The sequence below is a fragment of the Pongo abelii genome, chromosome 1 (genome assembly GCF_028885655.2).
Source record: "Pongo abelii isolate AG06213 chromosome 1, NHGRI_mPonAbe1-v2.0_pri, whole genome shotgun sequence".
NCBI lineage: Eukaryota > Metazoa > Chordata > Mammalia > Primates > Hominidae > Pongo > Pongo abelii.
Window position 1 is genome coordinate 47,415,268 of NC_071985.2, and position 15,148 is coordinate 47,430,415.

The 15,148-nt window shown below is 53.5% G+C and overlaps 1 protein-coding gene across 1 annotated transcript; it reads left to right on the forward strand.

Moving 5' to 3' along the window:
• The first annotated feature begins 1,652 nt into the window (after positions 1-1,652).
• Positions 1,653-12,992, forward strand: ARL8A (ADP ribosylation factor like GTPase 8A). The gene is made up of 7 exons (XM_009239332.4): positions 1,653-1,949; positions 7,937-8,017; positions 8,345-8,418; positions 10,595-10,688; positions 10,869-10,936; positions 11,172-11,242; positions 11,882-12,992. Exons 1-7 carry the CDS (start codon positions 1,827-1,829, stop codon positions 11,929-11,931), a joined length of 561 nt encoding a protein of 186 aa, XP_009237607.1. The 5' UTR covers positions 1,653-1,826; the 3' UTR covers positions 11,932-12,992.
• Positions 12,993-15,148: the final 2,156 nt, after the last annotated feature.

Here is a 15,148-nt window from a genome sequence, read left to right on the forward strand (position 1 = left end):
AGTGTCTGGCTATTAGGCAGAGCCTTCTTTCTGTCCTTGCATGGTGAAAAGGTTGTGGGCTGGTATTCTTCCCCACAACCCTACCGGCCCCCTTTATAAGGCCCCACCCTCATGACTTAATCACCTCCTAATACCATCACCTTAAGGATTAGGACTTCAACCTATGAATTTGGGGGGACACAAACATTCAGTCCATAGCCTTTATCTTAGGAGCTAGAGGAGGACTTATAAAGGGCAGAGGTTAGAAAGATGGTGCTTAATAAACCAGAATATTGGCCAGGCTCATGCCTGTAATCCCAGCACTTTGGGAGGCTGAGGCAGGCAGATTGCTCGAGCTCAGGGCTTCGAGACCAGCCTGGACAACATGGCAAAACCCCGTCTCTACCACATATACAAAAATTAGGCGGGCATGGTGGTGCATGCCTGTAGTCCCAGCTACTCGGGAGGCTGAGGTGGAAGAATCACCTGAGCCCTAGGAGGTGGAGGCTGCAGTGAGTCGAGATCCCACCACTGCACTCCAGCCTGGGCCATACAGCAAGACCCCGTCAAAACAACAACAACAACAACAACAAAAAACACCCAGAATATTATGCTAGCCCAAACCTTGTGATTCTTCTACTTTGGTAACTGTTTGACTATTTGGGGTCATCTAACTCCAGTTGATTGGACAGATATGGTTGATATTGATAGTTTACCCACTTTTGACTAAAACAACAGACTACATAGGACTACATTTGAAAACCAAATCCCAACGGGCAGCCAGCATAGGCTGGGGACTGCCCGAAGCCTGAGCCTACCCGGGCCGGCCAGCTGGGGTTGTCAGCCTGCCTGAGCAGGCCCTATGGGTGGGTCCTGCAAGGAGGGGGGCAGGAGTAAGGCATCTTTGCAGGCACTCCACACCCACTTCAGGAGGAGAACTATCACTTCTCCTCCTGAAGAATACTCTGCTTTTCACCAAAACAGGGCAACATTTTCCGTTGTCACAGATGTTCCTCACTGGAAACCCCCTGCCAGGACTGTATCTGTTTGGGTATCTTGGGGATGCTGGTAAAAATCCGGAGCAAGTTCAAGCGTCCGTTTCACTTGGGGCCAGAGGCTTCCTAACAAGTGGTCGGGGTAAATTGTGGTGAACAAAACAAGATGGAGTATTAAAAGACCCGAATACGGTTGTCCCTCTGCACTGGGTGCATTTTGAGAGGATGGGACTGTACCCAGGGATGCTCAGAGGCAAGGGTTCAGGGACAAAAAAGCCTCCATCTGCCTCCCTGTCGTAGAGATCTAATCTCCGTGTCCTGGAAAGTGGGTGACCCACTCTCCTTCAACCTGGAAAGGCTCCTGCTTAATCGGGACCTCACCCACCTCGAGCCCACCACCCTTTAAGAAAGGGAGTGCCAGTCAGGGCGCGGCACTCGGGGACAGGGTCTAAAATAAATTAGACCCCATTTCCCAAGCGCCTCTCGACGCCAGCTGCCAGTCATCCCCCGCCGCTGAAGCCTGCGGGTTCCCTGCTCACCCCACCTGCGGGTGCGGCCCCTGGCCCCCCAGCTCCAGCGAGGGAGGAGCGCGCGCTCGGGTGCGAGCAGGACACGGCCCGGCCGCGCGGGAGGGCGGCGGCGGCGGCGGCGGCGGCGGAGGAGGGCGCTGAAGCCACACCCATCGGCGAGCCGATTCCGGGGCAGCGAGTCGTCGGCCGCCGCGCTCGAGCCTCCGCCCGCACCGAGCCGCGGGACCCGGGCCGTACCGGGGAGGGGCCGCTCCGGGCCGCAGCGCGAGGGCAGCGAGGGGCGGCGGGGACCTGGCACCGGGCGGGGCCGGCGGCAGCGACCATGATCGCTTTGTTCAACAAGCTGCTGGACTGGTTCAAGGCCCTATTCTGGAAGGAGGAGATGGAGCTCACGCTGGTCGGGCTTCAGTACTCGGGCAAGACCACCTTCGTCAACGTGATCGCGGTACGAGGGCGTCGGGCGCTGGGTCCCCGGGCGCGGGCCGCGGGTCAGGCCTGTCCCCGCCCGCGCCGCGCCCTGCTGAGCCGGGGTCGCCGCCTGGCATGGCCGGGCACGGCCGGGCGCCGGGCGGGGGAGGAGCCGGCCCCGAGCGCTTGGGGCCTAGTACGGCCCGTGCCGTGGGGGACCGGGGCGGCGCGCGACCCGCTCTCTCACCCAGGCCGGTACTGCCGGGGCAGGGGAAGGGGGACGAACAGACAGGGCCGGTGCCACGGGGCAGGCGGCACCGAGGGGCTCTCGAAGCAGGAGGGACCCGCTGCCGGCTGAGACAGACCCCCTCTGGCCCCCGCGCAAGGGGGCATGACGGGGCGAAAGTGCCCGGGCCTTCCTGTCCCGCGGGTAGAGGGTCACGGGACGGGGCGGCCGAGAGGCTTGAGGAGGGGGTCTGGGCAAGCCCAGCCCCACCCTGAGGGCTTAACCCCTCCTTGCCGGAAGAGGAAGCCCCGGCCCTGTTGAGGGGGAGGGGAGGTATCCCCCAGGGTAGAGGAGTCAGCTGAGGCCCTTGGCTCAAGCCCAGACTCCTCCCCAACTTCTCTCCGACCCGCAGTGTCTAGCCGGGGGTCCAGGGAGGATGGCATGGTAACGGGAGTTTGGAGACTCCGTCTGGCTCAGAAGTTGCAGGAGCAGGTGCTCCCGACAAGAGAGGATGAGGTGTAGGGGCACTGCCCACTGGAGCCTTGGGACAGTGGCTCTAAGGGCTTTGGGTAGTCAACACTGAAGAGGGTGATTGTAAGTCTTTCAGTGCCAGGGGAGTGGTGGGGAAGGAGTTAAAATCTCTCTCAAAAAAAGGGGAAGATGAGCTCCATGGGTGTGAGCTGAGGCTGCAGTAATGGCTGCGGCCTGCCTGTCAGAGCCAGGCTAGACAGGGCTTGTGGGTCGAGGAAGCATGGGACAGGGGCTGGGGTTGTCCAGGGACCTGGCCCCAGTCCCAAAGCTGAGGTTTCCAACAACTGTGAGTTGGCCAGATAGTAACCAAAGTATTCCTATACTGATGAGATAGGTCAGCAGAGGAATGTATCCAGCCGGCCTAGGTACCTCTACCTGTCCGTGTTGTTGCCCCGCCTTGCAGAAGATTGGCCTCCCCGACAGTTCTTAGCGTCCTAGAAGGGAGGGGATGTCACTTCATTGGACCTGAGGCATGAAGGCAGATGGAAAGCTCAAGGGGCGGGCATCCTGTGGTTACACAATTGAATACTGGCTTCCTTTCCCAAACGTGCTCTGCAAATGACCTCTGCCCTTCCTCGACCCAGTGTCTCGTGTCTCCTGTCTCCTGACCTGACAGGGCAGGATCATCAGGCCAATGCTGCGGTTTTGGCACGGTAATTTTCGGAACTAACGCCCCTGGGCTCTGTCTGCCTAGGCTCTGCCCTTGGGGTCAGAGACCCTCTGGTTAAACTTGGCATTGACTTAGGCTCTTGGATTCCCAGAGCAGGCACATAACACCTGGACTCTGACCTGACTCTGCAGGCCTAGGTGGCTTGGCTTCTAGGCGTTTAGGTCTGAGAAATGCAGCTGGGCCTAGGTATCTCCTCGTTCCCCAGGGTGTTACTACAGCTGTGCCCTAGGACAGGGATCCACAGGTACCCAGGTGGGTTTGGTTTCTGGGTCTGCAGTTGAGCCTTTGACAGGAGGGCCCCCTCTAGACCAGCATCATATCCAGAAAGTTGGAGACTATAGCAGGCCAGAAACAGAACCCAAGAGTCCCAAATTCCCTTGCCAGGGTCAAGAGTTTCTGTGATATACAGGAAAAGTCCCCCATTTCCAGCCCACATGGTCCCCCTTTTTATCTTAAATTTGCCACTTCCGCTGGCACATTCTAAAAGAGCAGGCAAGCTAAATTCCCTTCTTTAAAGAGGCTTCCCAAGGAAAACCACCCCATATGGGCTGCAGTTGGAATTCCAGTGTCCCGGTCACTCCAGTGTTTTCAGATCCTCTGGGGCTACCACACTGGCATTTCTGCCCACCCCGTGTATAATCACAGTTGAGTGTCTTCCAGAAAGAAACGAAGAGTTGGGACCCCTGGGCTCTGTTCCCATGCCTACCACTGAATTTCTGAATTACCTTTGCCTGTTCATTTGGCCTCTGTTTGTCTCAGATCTTTCGCCATTGGGTTTTTTCTACTCGCCCTATGAGGTCTGGCTGTAAATAGAAATTGAGTTTAGTGTGTCTAGCTGCTCAGCAGGTTAATGTGAGCTGGAAAGAAATTATATACAAAGCTTCTAAGAACCTGAAACATCGGCCGGGCATGGTGGCTCACGCCTGTAATCCCAGCAATTGGGAGGCCAAAGTGGGCAGATCACCTGAGGCTAGGAGTTCAAGACCAGCCTGGCCAACATGGCGAAACCCCATCTCTACTAAAAATACAAAAATTAGCCAGGCATGGTGGTGGCCACCTGTAATCCCAGCTACTTGGGAGGCTGAGGCAAGAGAATTGCTTGAACCCAGGAAGCGGAAGCTGCAGTGAGTTAAGATCGCGCCGCCACTGCACTCCAGCCTGGGCAACAAGAGCGAAACTCCGTCTCAAAAAAAAAAAAAAAAAAAAAAGAACCTAAAACATCCTTTGAGTTCTGAAAAAGTTGTGATGCTAGAAAAGTGGGAGATGTTTCGTCCTAGGAAACAATAGGGTCATTTTCAAATATTTAAAAGTGTCAAAGACTGTCCTATGGAATAACTAGTCTTGGAGTGGTGCCAAGGGGACTTAGGAACAATGGGTGGACATTCTAGGAATGATAGATTTTTTTTTCTTTTTTCTTTTTCTTTTCTTTTTTTTTTTTTTTTTTTGAGACAGAGTCTCGCTCTATTGCCCAGGCTGGGAGTACAGTGGTGTAATCTCGGCTCACTGCAACCTCCACCTCCCAGGCTCAAGCAGTTCTCCTGCCTCAGTCTCCCGAGTAGCTGGGATTACAGGCATACACCACCACGCCTGGCTAATTTTTGTATTTTTAGTAGAGATGGGGTTTCGTCATGTTGGCCAGGCTGGTCTCGAACTCCTGACCTCAGGTGATCTGCCTGCCTCAGCCTCCCAAAGTGCTAGGATTACAGGTATGAGCCACTGTGTCTGGCCGGATTTTTAACTCAATATAAAGAACTTTCTGATAGTTGGAACTGACCCAAGAGGGGATGGGGCAGAAGGGATTGAAGTCTGAGACAAGTTGGGCTGCATGACTTCAGGTTACTTCCAACCTTAAATGAGGAGCTTATGAGACAGGGAGGCATTAGCAGGGAAATTAAGTCGTAATCTGATTCCACCTTAGCTCCGATTCACAGCTGAACAAGACCTACTGGTGCTGGGGAGCCTGGCTCCTTGAAGGCCCTCCCAGCATCCCCCTCTGCCAAGGTCACATTCTGCCAGGCTGGGCTTCTCATTTACTTGGTAGCCTGTGGATCTTCTAGTTGCCAAAGAGCAGTGATGGTTCCCCATGCTATATCGAAACCATTTCCAAGCACGTCGTGAGTCTTATTTACAGTTCCTAGGAGACTGAAACCCTTCTCCCCAATTTTACATTCAGAAACCCTGAGGTCCAGAGAAGTTCAAGTTTCTTATCCAAGCACCCCCTGGGATGAGAGACAAACAAGAACTGGGCCTCCTTCCTCAGACTCTATTGTTGGGGAGGGGGTAGACTGCAGCGTGCTGCCAGGGTTTGGGTAATTACAGCACATTTAATTCTCCCTGCTTAGCTAGAAGAAGCCATTCCCTCTTCCTCAGTGGTTCCTAACTTTTGGGGCTCTCAGACCTTTTAGATATCTGAGAGAAGTTACAGACCCTTTCTCCAGAAAAATGTACACACAAACAAAACTTTGCACACACACAGATTGTGTACAATTTCAGGGGGTTCAGGGGATCTCTGAAGCCCAACTGTGGACCTCAGGTTGGAAACCGCTGCTGGACTTTGTCATTGGGTGTCAGTCCTGGGTACTCAGTAATTACATCATCCTAGGGCCCTGATGAATAGGTGGTTCCTGCAGATAAAAGGGAATTGGGCTGGGCGCGGTGGCTCACACCTCTAATCCCAGCACTTTGGGAGGCTGAGGTGGGCGGATCACGAGGTCAGGAGATAGAGACCATCCTGGCCAACGTGGTGAAACCCCGAATCTACTAAAAATACAACAACAAAAAAAATTAGCTAGGCGTGGTGGCACGCACCTGTAGTCCCAGCTACTTGGGAAGCTGAGGCAGGAGAACTGCTTGAACCCAGGAGGCAGAGGCTACAGTGAGTCGAGATCACACCACTGCACTCCTGCCTGGGCAAAAGAGTGAGACTCCGTCTCAAAAAAAGAAAGGGAATCAAAGCACTCTATTCAGATGAGACATCAGGGGTCTTCATGTGGACTTGGAGGCACCAAATAAGAGCCGATCATCTCCTACATCTTGGCTAATGGTCAGGGCCCCTGATCTCTTTATGTAACCCAAGGCAAATTATTCCTACCAGCTGGTGGGAGAAAAAGGCATGGTAAAGGAACAGGGCTTGGCCGGGCACTGTGGCTCACCCTTATAATCCCAGCACTTTGGGAGGCCCAGGTAGGCAGATCACTTGAGGTCAGGAGTTCAAGACCATCCTGGCCAATGTGGTAAAACCCTGTCTCTACTAAAAATACAAAAATTAGCTGGGTGTGGTGACACATGCCTGTGGTCTCAGCTACTGGGGAGGCTGAGGCAGTAGACCCTCGCTTGAGCCCAGGAGGCAGAGGCTGCAGTGAGCTGAGATCACATCACTGCACTCCAGCCTGGGCCATAGAGCGAGACTCTGTCTCAAAAAAAAAAAAAAAAAGGAACAGGGCTATCACCCTCAGGTTCAACGTTGAGTGAGCCTCATCTTTTTTTTTCTCGAGCCGGAGTCTTGCCCTGTCACCCAGGCTGGAGTGCAATGGCATGATCTCAGCTCACTGCAGCCTCCACCTCCTGGGTTCAAGCGATTCTCCCGCCTCAGCCTCCCAAGTAGCTGGGATTACAGGCACACGCCACCACACCCCGCTAATTTTTAGTAGAGATGGGGTTTCACCATGTTGACCAGGATGGTCTCGAACTCCTGACCTCGTGATCTGCCCCCTCAGCCTCCCAAAGTGCTGGGATTACAGGTGTGAGCCACCGCGCCCGGCTGAGCCCCATCTCTTTAGCCTGCTTCCAAGGGATAAGCAGAAGTGTCTTGCCTGTGAACATGGAGATACGACCTGGGAGGGAGTTGGGTCTGGCCTTATTTGAAGCCTATAGGTAGTTTAGAAGAATCCAGAAATCTTAGAGACAATACAAAATGGATTTTGGAAAATGGAATTACAGTCAACCCCCCAGTATTCAGCAAACATTTACTAACGGTGTTACTATAGACCTGGGTCCTCTCCCAGGAAGTGTTCTTTCTAGTGAGGAGACAGATAAGTAAACAGACAATAGAGTGTAGGTTATCCTTCCCAATAACTGGAGTACAGTACAAATAAACCGAACCATGGATAATCCAGAAATTGCTTGGCATGCACTGCATTTTCAGGATGACCAATATACTCTGCCTTAAAAAGTTTGATTTTTTAGTTTGAAAATGCATCTGCTTTCTTTGAGATCCTCCTTAACTATTAGAACATGACTTGCTTCAAGTTCTCTTGCTGGAAGGTAATTTCTTCTTCCTCTCCACTGGAGAGAAAGTGGCATCAGTTACTACAGAGAGATGTAGGTTAGACTTGAGGAAGAATTTTCCCCTAGTCTAGGCAAAGAGATTGAGACCGTCTGACAAAAGCGGGTCTCTTCACAGGGCATCCCCAGGTGTAGGGACACATAGGTTGGTGATAGCCCATCCTGCCTGAAAGCACGGGATGTGCAAGAGTACCCCACGGTGGGAAGTCTAGGAAGCTCTGGCCTGGCCTCTGCATGGTTCTCGCAGCCTCTTGGTCCGTGGCGGGGGCATATCGATTTTTGCACCGTTTCCCATTCTGAGTCTTCTTTCCAGTCAGGACAGTTCAACGAGGACATGATCCCCACCGTGGGTTTCAACATGCGCAAAATCACCAAAGGGAATGTGACTATCAAGGTGAGAGCCCAGAAGCTTGGGGGGTGCAGAGGACTGTGTGTGTGTGTGTGTGTGTGTGTGTGTGTGTGTGTTGGGGAGGGCAACGGAGGCCCCTGGGAGGAGCGAGCTGAAGTGGGGCAGAGGCCAGGGTGCCCCTGCTGAGGAGCTGGGAAAAGACAGTAGAAGACTTCTAAGGTAGACGGAGAGGGGGTGGAGACGGGGGAGAACTGGAGAGAAAGCCGGGGAGGCAGAGAAGAGTAGGGCAGGGTAGGAGGGGGCATTTGAGACCCAAGACACGTTTTGGTGGCCTGCCCACTACTGAGGCTATCTCACCCTCTTCTTGCTCAGCTCTGGGACATTGGGGGACAGCCGCGTTTCCGCAGCATGTGGGAGCGCTACTGCCGAGGAGTGAGCGCCATCGTGTAAGTACACGGGAGGCATCGCCAGACTCCAGCCTTACCTGACTCCCCTAGCCCTGCTACCTTCGAGGACCTCAGAGGCGCAGGGTTTTATTAGACATAATCCTTGGTTCATGACACAGTGTTGGTCCATGGCCTGCCTTTATTTTGCATGCCACTTGTTTCTTATTGGATAAATGCCCTGGGCACTCACTACCCAATCTAAGAAACAGACTATAGACTATTAACCAGCCAGATGCACCTGTGCATCCTCGTCATTGACTTGTCTCCCTCCCCTCAACCCAAAGTCACCACTGTCTTGAATTTTGTGTGGTTTAAATGATTCTTTTTTTTTTTTTTTTTGAGACGGAGTTTCGTTCTTGTTGCCCAGACTGGTGTGCAATGGTGCGATCTCGGCTCACCGCAACCTCCTGCCTCCCAGGTTCAAGTGATTCTCCCACTTCAGCATCCCGAGTAGCTGAGATTACAGGCATGCGCTACCACGCCTGGCTAATTTTGTATTTTTAGTAGAGACAGGGTTTCTCCATGTTGGTTAGGCTGGTCTTGAACTCCCGACCTCAAGTGATCTGCCTGCCTCGGCCTCCCAAATTACACGCATGAGCCACCGCGCCCAGCCCTCTCTTGCTTTTTAAAAATAATGTTTTTTTTGGCTGAGCATAGTGCCACACACCTGTAATCCCAGCTACTTGGGAGGCTGAGGCAAGAGGACTGCTTGAGCCTAGGAGTTTAGGGCCAGCCTAGGCAACATAGCAAGATCCTGCCTTTAAAAAAATAAAATAAAATAAATTTTAAACATTGAAAAATGGCAGGGCATGGGCCGGGCACAGTGGTTCACGCCTGTAATCCCAGCACTTTGGGAGGCCGAGGCGGGCGGATCATGAGGTCAGAAGATCGAGACCATCCTGGCTAACACAGTGAAACCCCGTCTCTACCAAAAATACAAAAAAAATTAGCTGGGCTTGGTGGCGGGCGCCTGTAGTCCCAGCTACTCGGGAGGCTGAGGCAGGAGAATGGCGTGAACCCGAAAGGCAGAGCTTGCAGTGAGCCGAGATCGCGCCACTGCACTCCAGCCTGGGCGACAAAGCGAGACTCTGTCTCAAAAAAAAAGAAAAAAAGAAAAGAAAAGAAAAATGGCAGGGCACAGGGGGAGGCCAAGGCAGATGGATCACTTGAGGTCAGAAGTTCAAAACCAACCTGGGTAACATGGTGCAACCCTATCTCTACAAAAATACAAAAATTAGCTGAGCCTGGTGGCATGCACATATAGTCCTAGCTACTCAAGACGATTGAGGTGGGAGGATCTCTTGAGTCCAGGAAGCCGGGGCTGCAGTGAGCTGTAATCGCACCACTGCACTCCACCCTGGGTGACAGAGTGAGACCCTGCCTCAAAAAATAATAGGCTGGATGCGGTGGCTCATGCCTGTAATCCCAGCACTTTGGGAGCCCGAGACGAGAGGATCATGAGGTCAGCAGATTGAGCCCATCCTGGCTAACATGGTGAAACCCCATCTCTACTAAAAATACAAAAAATTAGCCGGGTGTGGTGGCATGCGCCTGTAGTCCCAGCTACTTGAGAGGTTGAGGCAGGAGAATCGCTTGAACCTGGCAGGCGGAGGTGGCAGTGAGCTGAGATTGCACCACTGCACTCCAGCCTGGCAACAGAGCGAGACTCCGTCTCAAAAATGATATTAATAATAATAATAATTAAATTTATTCTGTATATATATGCCCAAACAATAGATTGTTTAGAATACACAATAGATTGCTTTTTAACCTGATAACAAAAAGTATCTTGCTAAAAGAAATCTTCTAAGGTTTCCTTTGCTTTTTTCACTCTAACCTTATTTAGTCTTTCCATGAAAACATAAGTGGGTCACTTAGAGAGGGACTTACAGCTAATCTCGAAGGGCCCACGCTTTTCCACATGAGTAACGGCTTCCCCAGAGTAGCACTTGGAGGCTAATGGCAGGCCTCAGGAGTCCCTGCAGCTGTTCACTCCCATAGACTCAGAAAACATCCGTGGAGCACCTGCCTTGAGCCAGGCCAGGTAGCCCATGGATCCCGAGGTGACCAAGCCGCAACAGATGCTTTCGCCTCCAAGCAGCAGCTCCTTCTCTTCCTTGCACCACCTCAGCCTGTGGTATCAACATGCTTGTCCCCACCTTGCCTTTTTCCCCAGGTACATGGTGGATGCTGCTGACCAGGAGAAGATTGAGGCCTCTAAGAACGAGCTCCACAACCTACTGGACAAACCTCAGCTGCAGGGCATCCCGGTGAGCAGACCTGAGGGAGTGGGATGGGGAGGGAGCTCGGCTGAGAAGTCATTGGTGGGAGGTCAAAGCCAGGCATGGTAGGGGCGCAGAGAGGAAACGGGACCCAGGAGGCCAGCTCACCACCCAGACAACCTGGGCACGGCTGCCCTAGACCTCATCCTCACCCTCCCTTCTCCGTAGGTCTTAGTCCTGGGTAACAAGCGAGACCTTCCGGGAGCACTGGATGAGAAGGAGCTGATTGAGAAAATGTGAGTTGGGTGACTATACTACTTTCTGCTCTCCCAATTCCCCGACCACCAGACCAATAGCCTAGGCTTGCTGCTGTTCTTAGTATTAGCCACACGGTGGCAGCAGAGCCGACCTTTTCAGGCACCTCACCCTCCCCTTTGCAGCCTCTTAAGTAAGAAAAAGGTCCTGCTGTCCCCTAGCCCCAGGCCCCCGGACGTTCGTAGCCTCAGCGGACTCTACTCTGGTTTCCCCCAGGAATCTGTCTGCCATCCAGGACCGAGAGATCTGCTGCTACTCCATCTCCTGCAAAGAAAAGGACAACATTGGTGCGTAGGATTGGGGAAAGGGAGGAGCGGGGAGAGGCATTTCTGGGTGTTTTAGTGGCTCTCAAAGGTTCTCCCTCCACAACTTTCCTTTAAGTCCAAAGCCCTGTGGCTCTTGGGTAGAAAAGGCAGCCAGGCAGCCCAGATTCTGGGCACTATCCCAGCTCGTCCCCAAGCGGTTATGTGATCTCAGGCAAATTGATCCCCGCTCTGGGCTTCACCTCCTCACTTCTAAGATTCCAGCGCTGGACCCGATGATTCTCAGGTCCCTGCTGGCTCTGACATGCTGTTGCTTTGTCTCTTTCCCAGCACCTGGATTCCGCTACTACTCATTCAGGGCCATGTGGTGCTTGCCAGCTCTGGACTTCTTGTTTGTTTGTTTTTGAGAAAGTGTCTCGCTCTGTCACCCAGGCTGGAGTTCAGTGGCGTGACCATAGCTCACTGCAGCCTCCAACTCCACTCCTGGGTTCAAGCAATTCTCCCACCTGAGCTTCCCACGTAGCTGGGACTCCAGGTGCCCGCCACCCCTCCTGGCACCTCTGGACTTCTGATACCCTTAGGTTTGGTATCTTGGGCCTCTCTGCTGCCCCAGCATAGCCAGTACTTGCAGGCCTTATAAGCTGTTCTCTTTTCTCCCGTCAGACATCACCCTACAGTGGCTTATTCAACACTCAAAGTCACGGAGAAGCTGAGACTCCAGCCCTTCTCCCTCAGACCAGGGACCGTCGTCATCTAAACCTGAAGCCGAGCTCCCCGCCCACCCCTGTCGTCCCCCTAAGCCCACCCCTCCTCACCCAGTGTGAGGAGGGCCCTGTGGGGACCCCAGAGTCCTGTTCTGCTGAGGTTTGAACTCCTGTTTTTATTGTAAAATAAATTGCCCCCCATTCTGGTCCCCTAACTTCTCACCCTTCCCCCCTGCCTTTGTCCCATCACCCAGCCCTGCCTCCCTCCCAACAGCCCTGGGCCACAGCCCCGGCCCCTGGCTTTTCCCCGGCCCACTCCTGTACCTCCCTTTTCAACACTCTCTGTTATTGTCCTGTGTGTACAGTATATATATGTATATATATTTTAATTTTTTAATTTAAGCAAAGACTAAAATCAACCATTTGATGCTGCAGGGGCCTTCCAGGATCTGGGAGGGGGCAGTCTGGAGAGAAGGAGGGAGATGCAGATGGACTTGGGGCAAGTTCAGATCAGGAGAGGTGCAGGCTGGCACCTGCGGCAGGTACCAGCCTGGGCACTGGTGGCCGCCTCCCTGTCCCGTGTGTTTCTACCACCCAATCTGGCTTGTCCTGACAGTGCTTGAATGCCACAGGCTGGCAGGGGCCTCCGGGGCTCCCTCCCCTCAACCCCCAGCCTGGGTAGAGCCACCAGGTACGATGACCAGGTACCAGAAACCACCAGGCACACGGGGCAGAAAGCCAGCGTCCATGCCCCAGCAGCCCCCTCCTGCCTGTTCCTGGCTCCCAGCTCCCGCCCCTCCCCAGGGCCCCCACCTCCACGGCCCACTTCATTTTCTGTTCTCATTTTGCAGAGTTGCACAAGGAGAGAACTCAGCATGGGGGGTTGGTTCTTTGGGTTCTGTTTGTTTATTTGTTTAATTTAATGATTTGTAAAGTGATGTTCCTCTTCCTTTTTTACACTTTTCAGCTCATATTTAACCTCTGTTTGGAAAATGATTCTTGTAACTGTACATTTTTTTGCCTCCTAATAACAATGACAACAAAAAAAATAAATGACCAGTTTTGTGTTGGGGGGGTGTATAGTGCTGGTTACTTTTCCGCAGTTGGCATGAGTTGCCCTACAGGCCCACAGGGCCACCAGCACACCCCCGCACGCTGAGCACCAACAGAGCCACAGAGCGCAAGCATGTGCCCGCCCGGGGAGCACAATGGCACTGCACAAAACGGCCTCCCACACGTGCATCCAGGCTCTTGCGCCACCTCCTTCTCATTCTCTTTTCAGACTTTCATGTAGTCCCAGCTTTGAGCCAGCAGCTGCCACGTGGGGCTGCAGAGCTCTGTTGAGGGAACTGCCCAGGGCTGGGTAGAGGCGGCAAGGGGACAGGGCTGGGTGCTGTTTTGTGTGCAAACTGAGCTGCGCTCTCCTTAGGCCCAGTTCAGGCCTCTGCCCCTCTTTCCCAGGCCCTGGATCTCACCAGCAGCCAAGGTTGAGCCAGAACCAGAACCCTGTCCCTCCGGCCCCCAGTTCCTACCCCAGAACCAGTTAACTGTGCTCCAGGGGTAGGGCTGGGCCCACAGAGCCTGGGGGAGTGTCACCGCCTTTGCTGCCTCTCAGTTAGTGTCAATGCTATGGGTTTCCTGGTAGGAGCCCTGCCCTCGCTCCTCTGCCGGATTCTAGTCCCCCACCCGACCTCACCATCAGAGCTGGTCCTCCCTCGGCACTGCTCACAGCTGCTGCCTCGGAGCCTGGTGACCCTGCCTGCTCAAATCCGAGGCCATCTTGACCCAGTTTCACAGTAAGCCCCACCTCCTCCCGCTCCACCTCCCTCGGCCTCTCCTTCACCCTGGAAAATGGAGCAGGCCCTTGCAGAACACCCCAGCCCTTCTCACCCCTCCCATCGCAGGAAAAAGGAGCCAAATTGTCCCTTAGTCATGGGAGTGAGGACCTTGACTCCCCGTCCTGGGCCCTCCAGCCCCTCACCTTCATTGGTGCCCAGGGCTTTCTCCTGGAGGCCGTCATCAGACCTGTCAGAGCAGTTCCCTGCCTGGAGAGGCAGTTCCCCACTGCCAGAGAGTTGGAGAAAAGAATGTGGATGGAATTTGGCATCTGAAGCTAAGTGATTCTAGGGTACCTCCCAACTCCTAACGACAATGGGACATGCCCTCCTGGCTAAGGAGGTTGAATGGGAGCCAGGGCTCTGTCCCCTGCCCTCTCCTGACTGCAAGCATGGCTAGGTTTTCCTGGGCCTGGGATCCCGGGAGAGGACCAGCAATCTCACTCATCTGGGGCTGTTTCCAGGCCAAGGTGCCTTTCTCAGATCCCGTGATCCTCACTGAGGATTGAGGTTTGAGATAAGAGAGCTGGTTACCAGGAAGCAAGCAAGCATCCTCCTTCCACAGTGCCGGCATGCAGCAGGTGCTAATATGACTTAAAGAATTTGTTCAGGGGCCAGGTGCAGTGGCTCACGCCTGTAATCCCAGTACTTTGGGAGCCCGAGGTAGGAGAATCACTTGAGTCCGGGAGTTTGAGACCAGCCTGGACAAAATAGTGAGACGCTATCTCTACAAATAATCAAAAATTAGCCAGGCGTGGTAGTACACACCTGTAGTCCCAGCTACTCAGGAAGCTGAGGCAGGAGAATTGCTTGAGCCCAGGAAGTGGAGGCTGCAATGAGCTGTGATCACACCACAGCACTCAGCTTGAGTGACTGAGTGAGATCCTGTCTCAAAAAAAAAAAAAGTGTTGGCCGGGCGCAGTGGCTCACACCTGTAATCCCAGCACTTTGGGAGGCCGAGGCTAGTGGATCACCTGAGGTCAGGAGTTTGAGACCAGCCTGGCCAACATAGTGAAACCCTGTCTCTACTAAAAATACAAAAAAATTAGCTGGGCATGGTGGTGGGCACCTGTAATCCCAGCTACTAAGGAGGCTGAGGCGGGAGAATCGCTTGAACCCATGAGGCAGAGGTTGCAGTGAGCCGAGATCACGCCACTGCACTCCAGCCTGGGCAACAGAGCAAAACTCTGTCTCAAAAAAAAAAAAGTGTTCAGCCAGGCATGGTGGTACACACCTGTAGTCCCAGCTACTCAGGAGGCTGAGGCAGGAGGACTGCTTGAGCGCAGGAGTTCAAAGCCAGCCTGGGCAACATAGTGAGACCCCCCAGCTCTTAAAAAAAAAAAAAAAAAAAAGAAAAAAACACACACAACCTATTAAAGTTGAACAGGGAA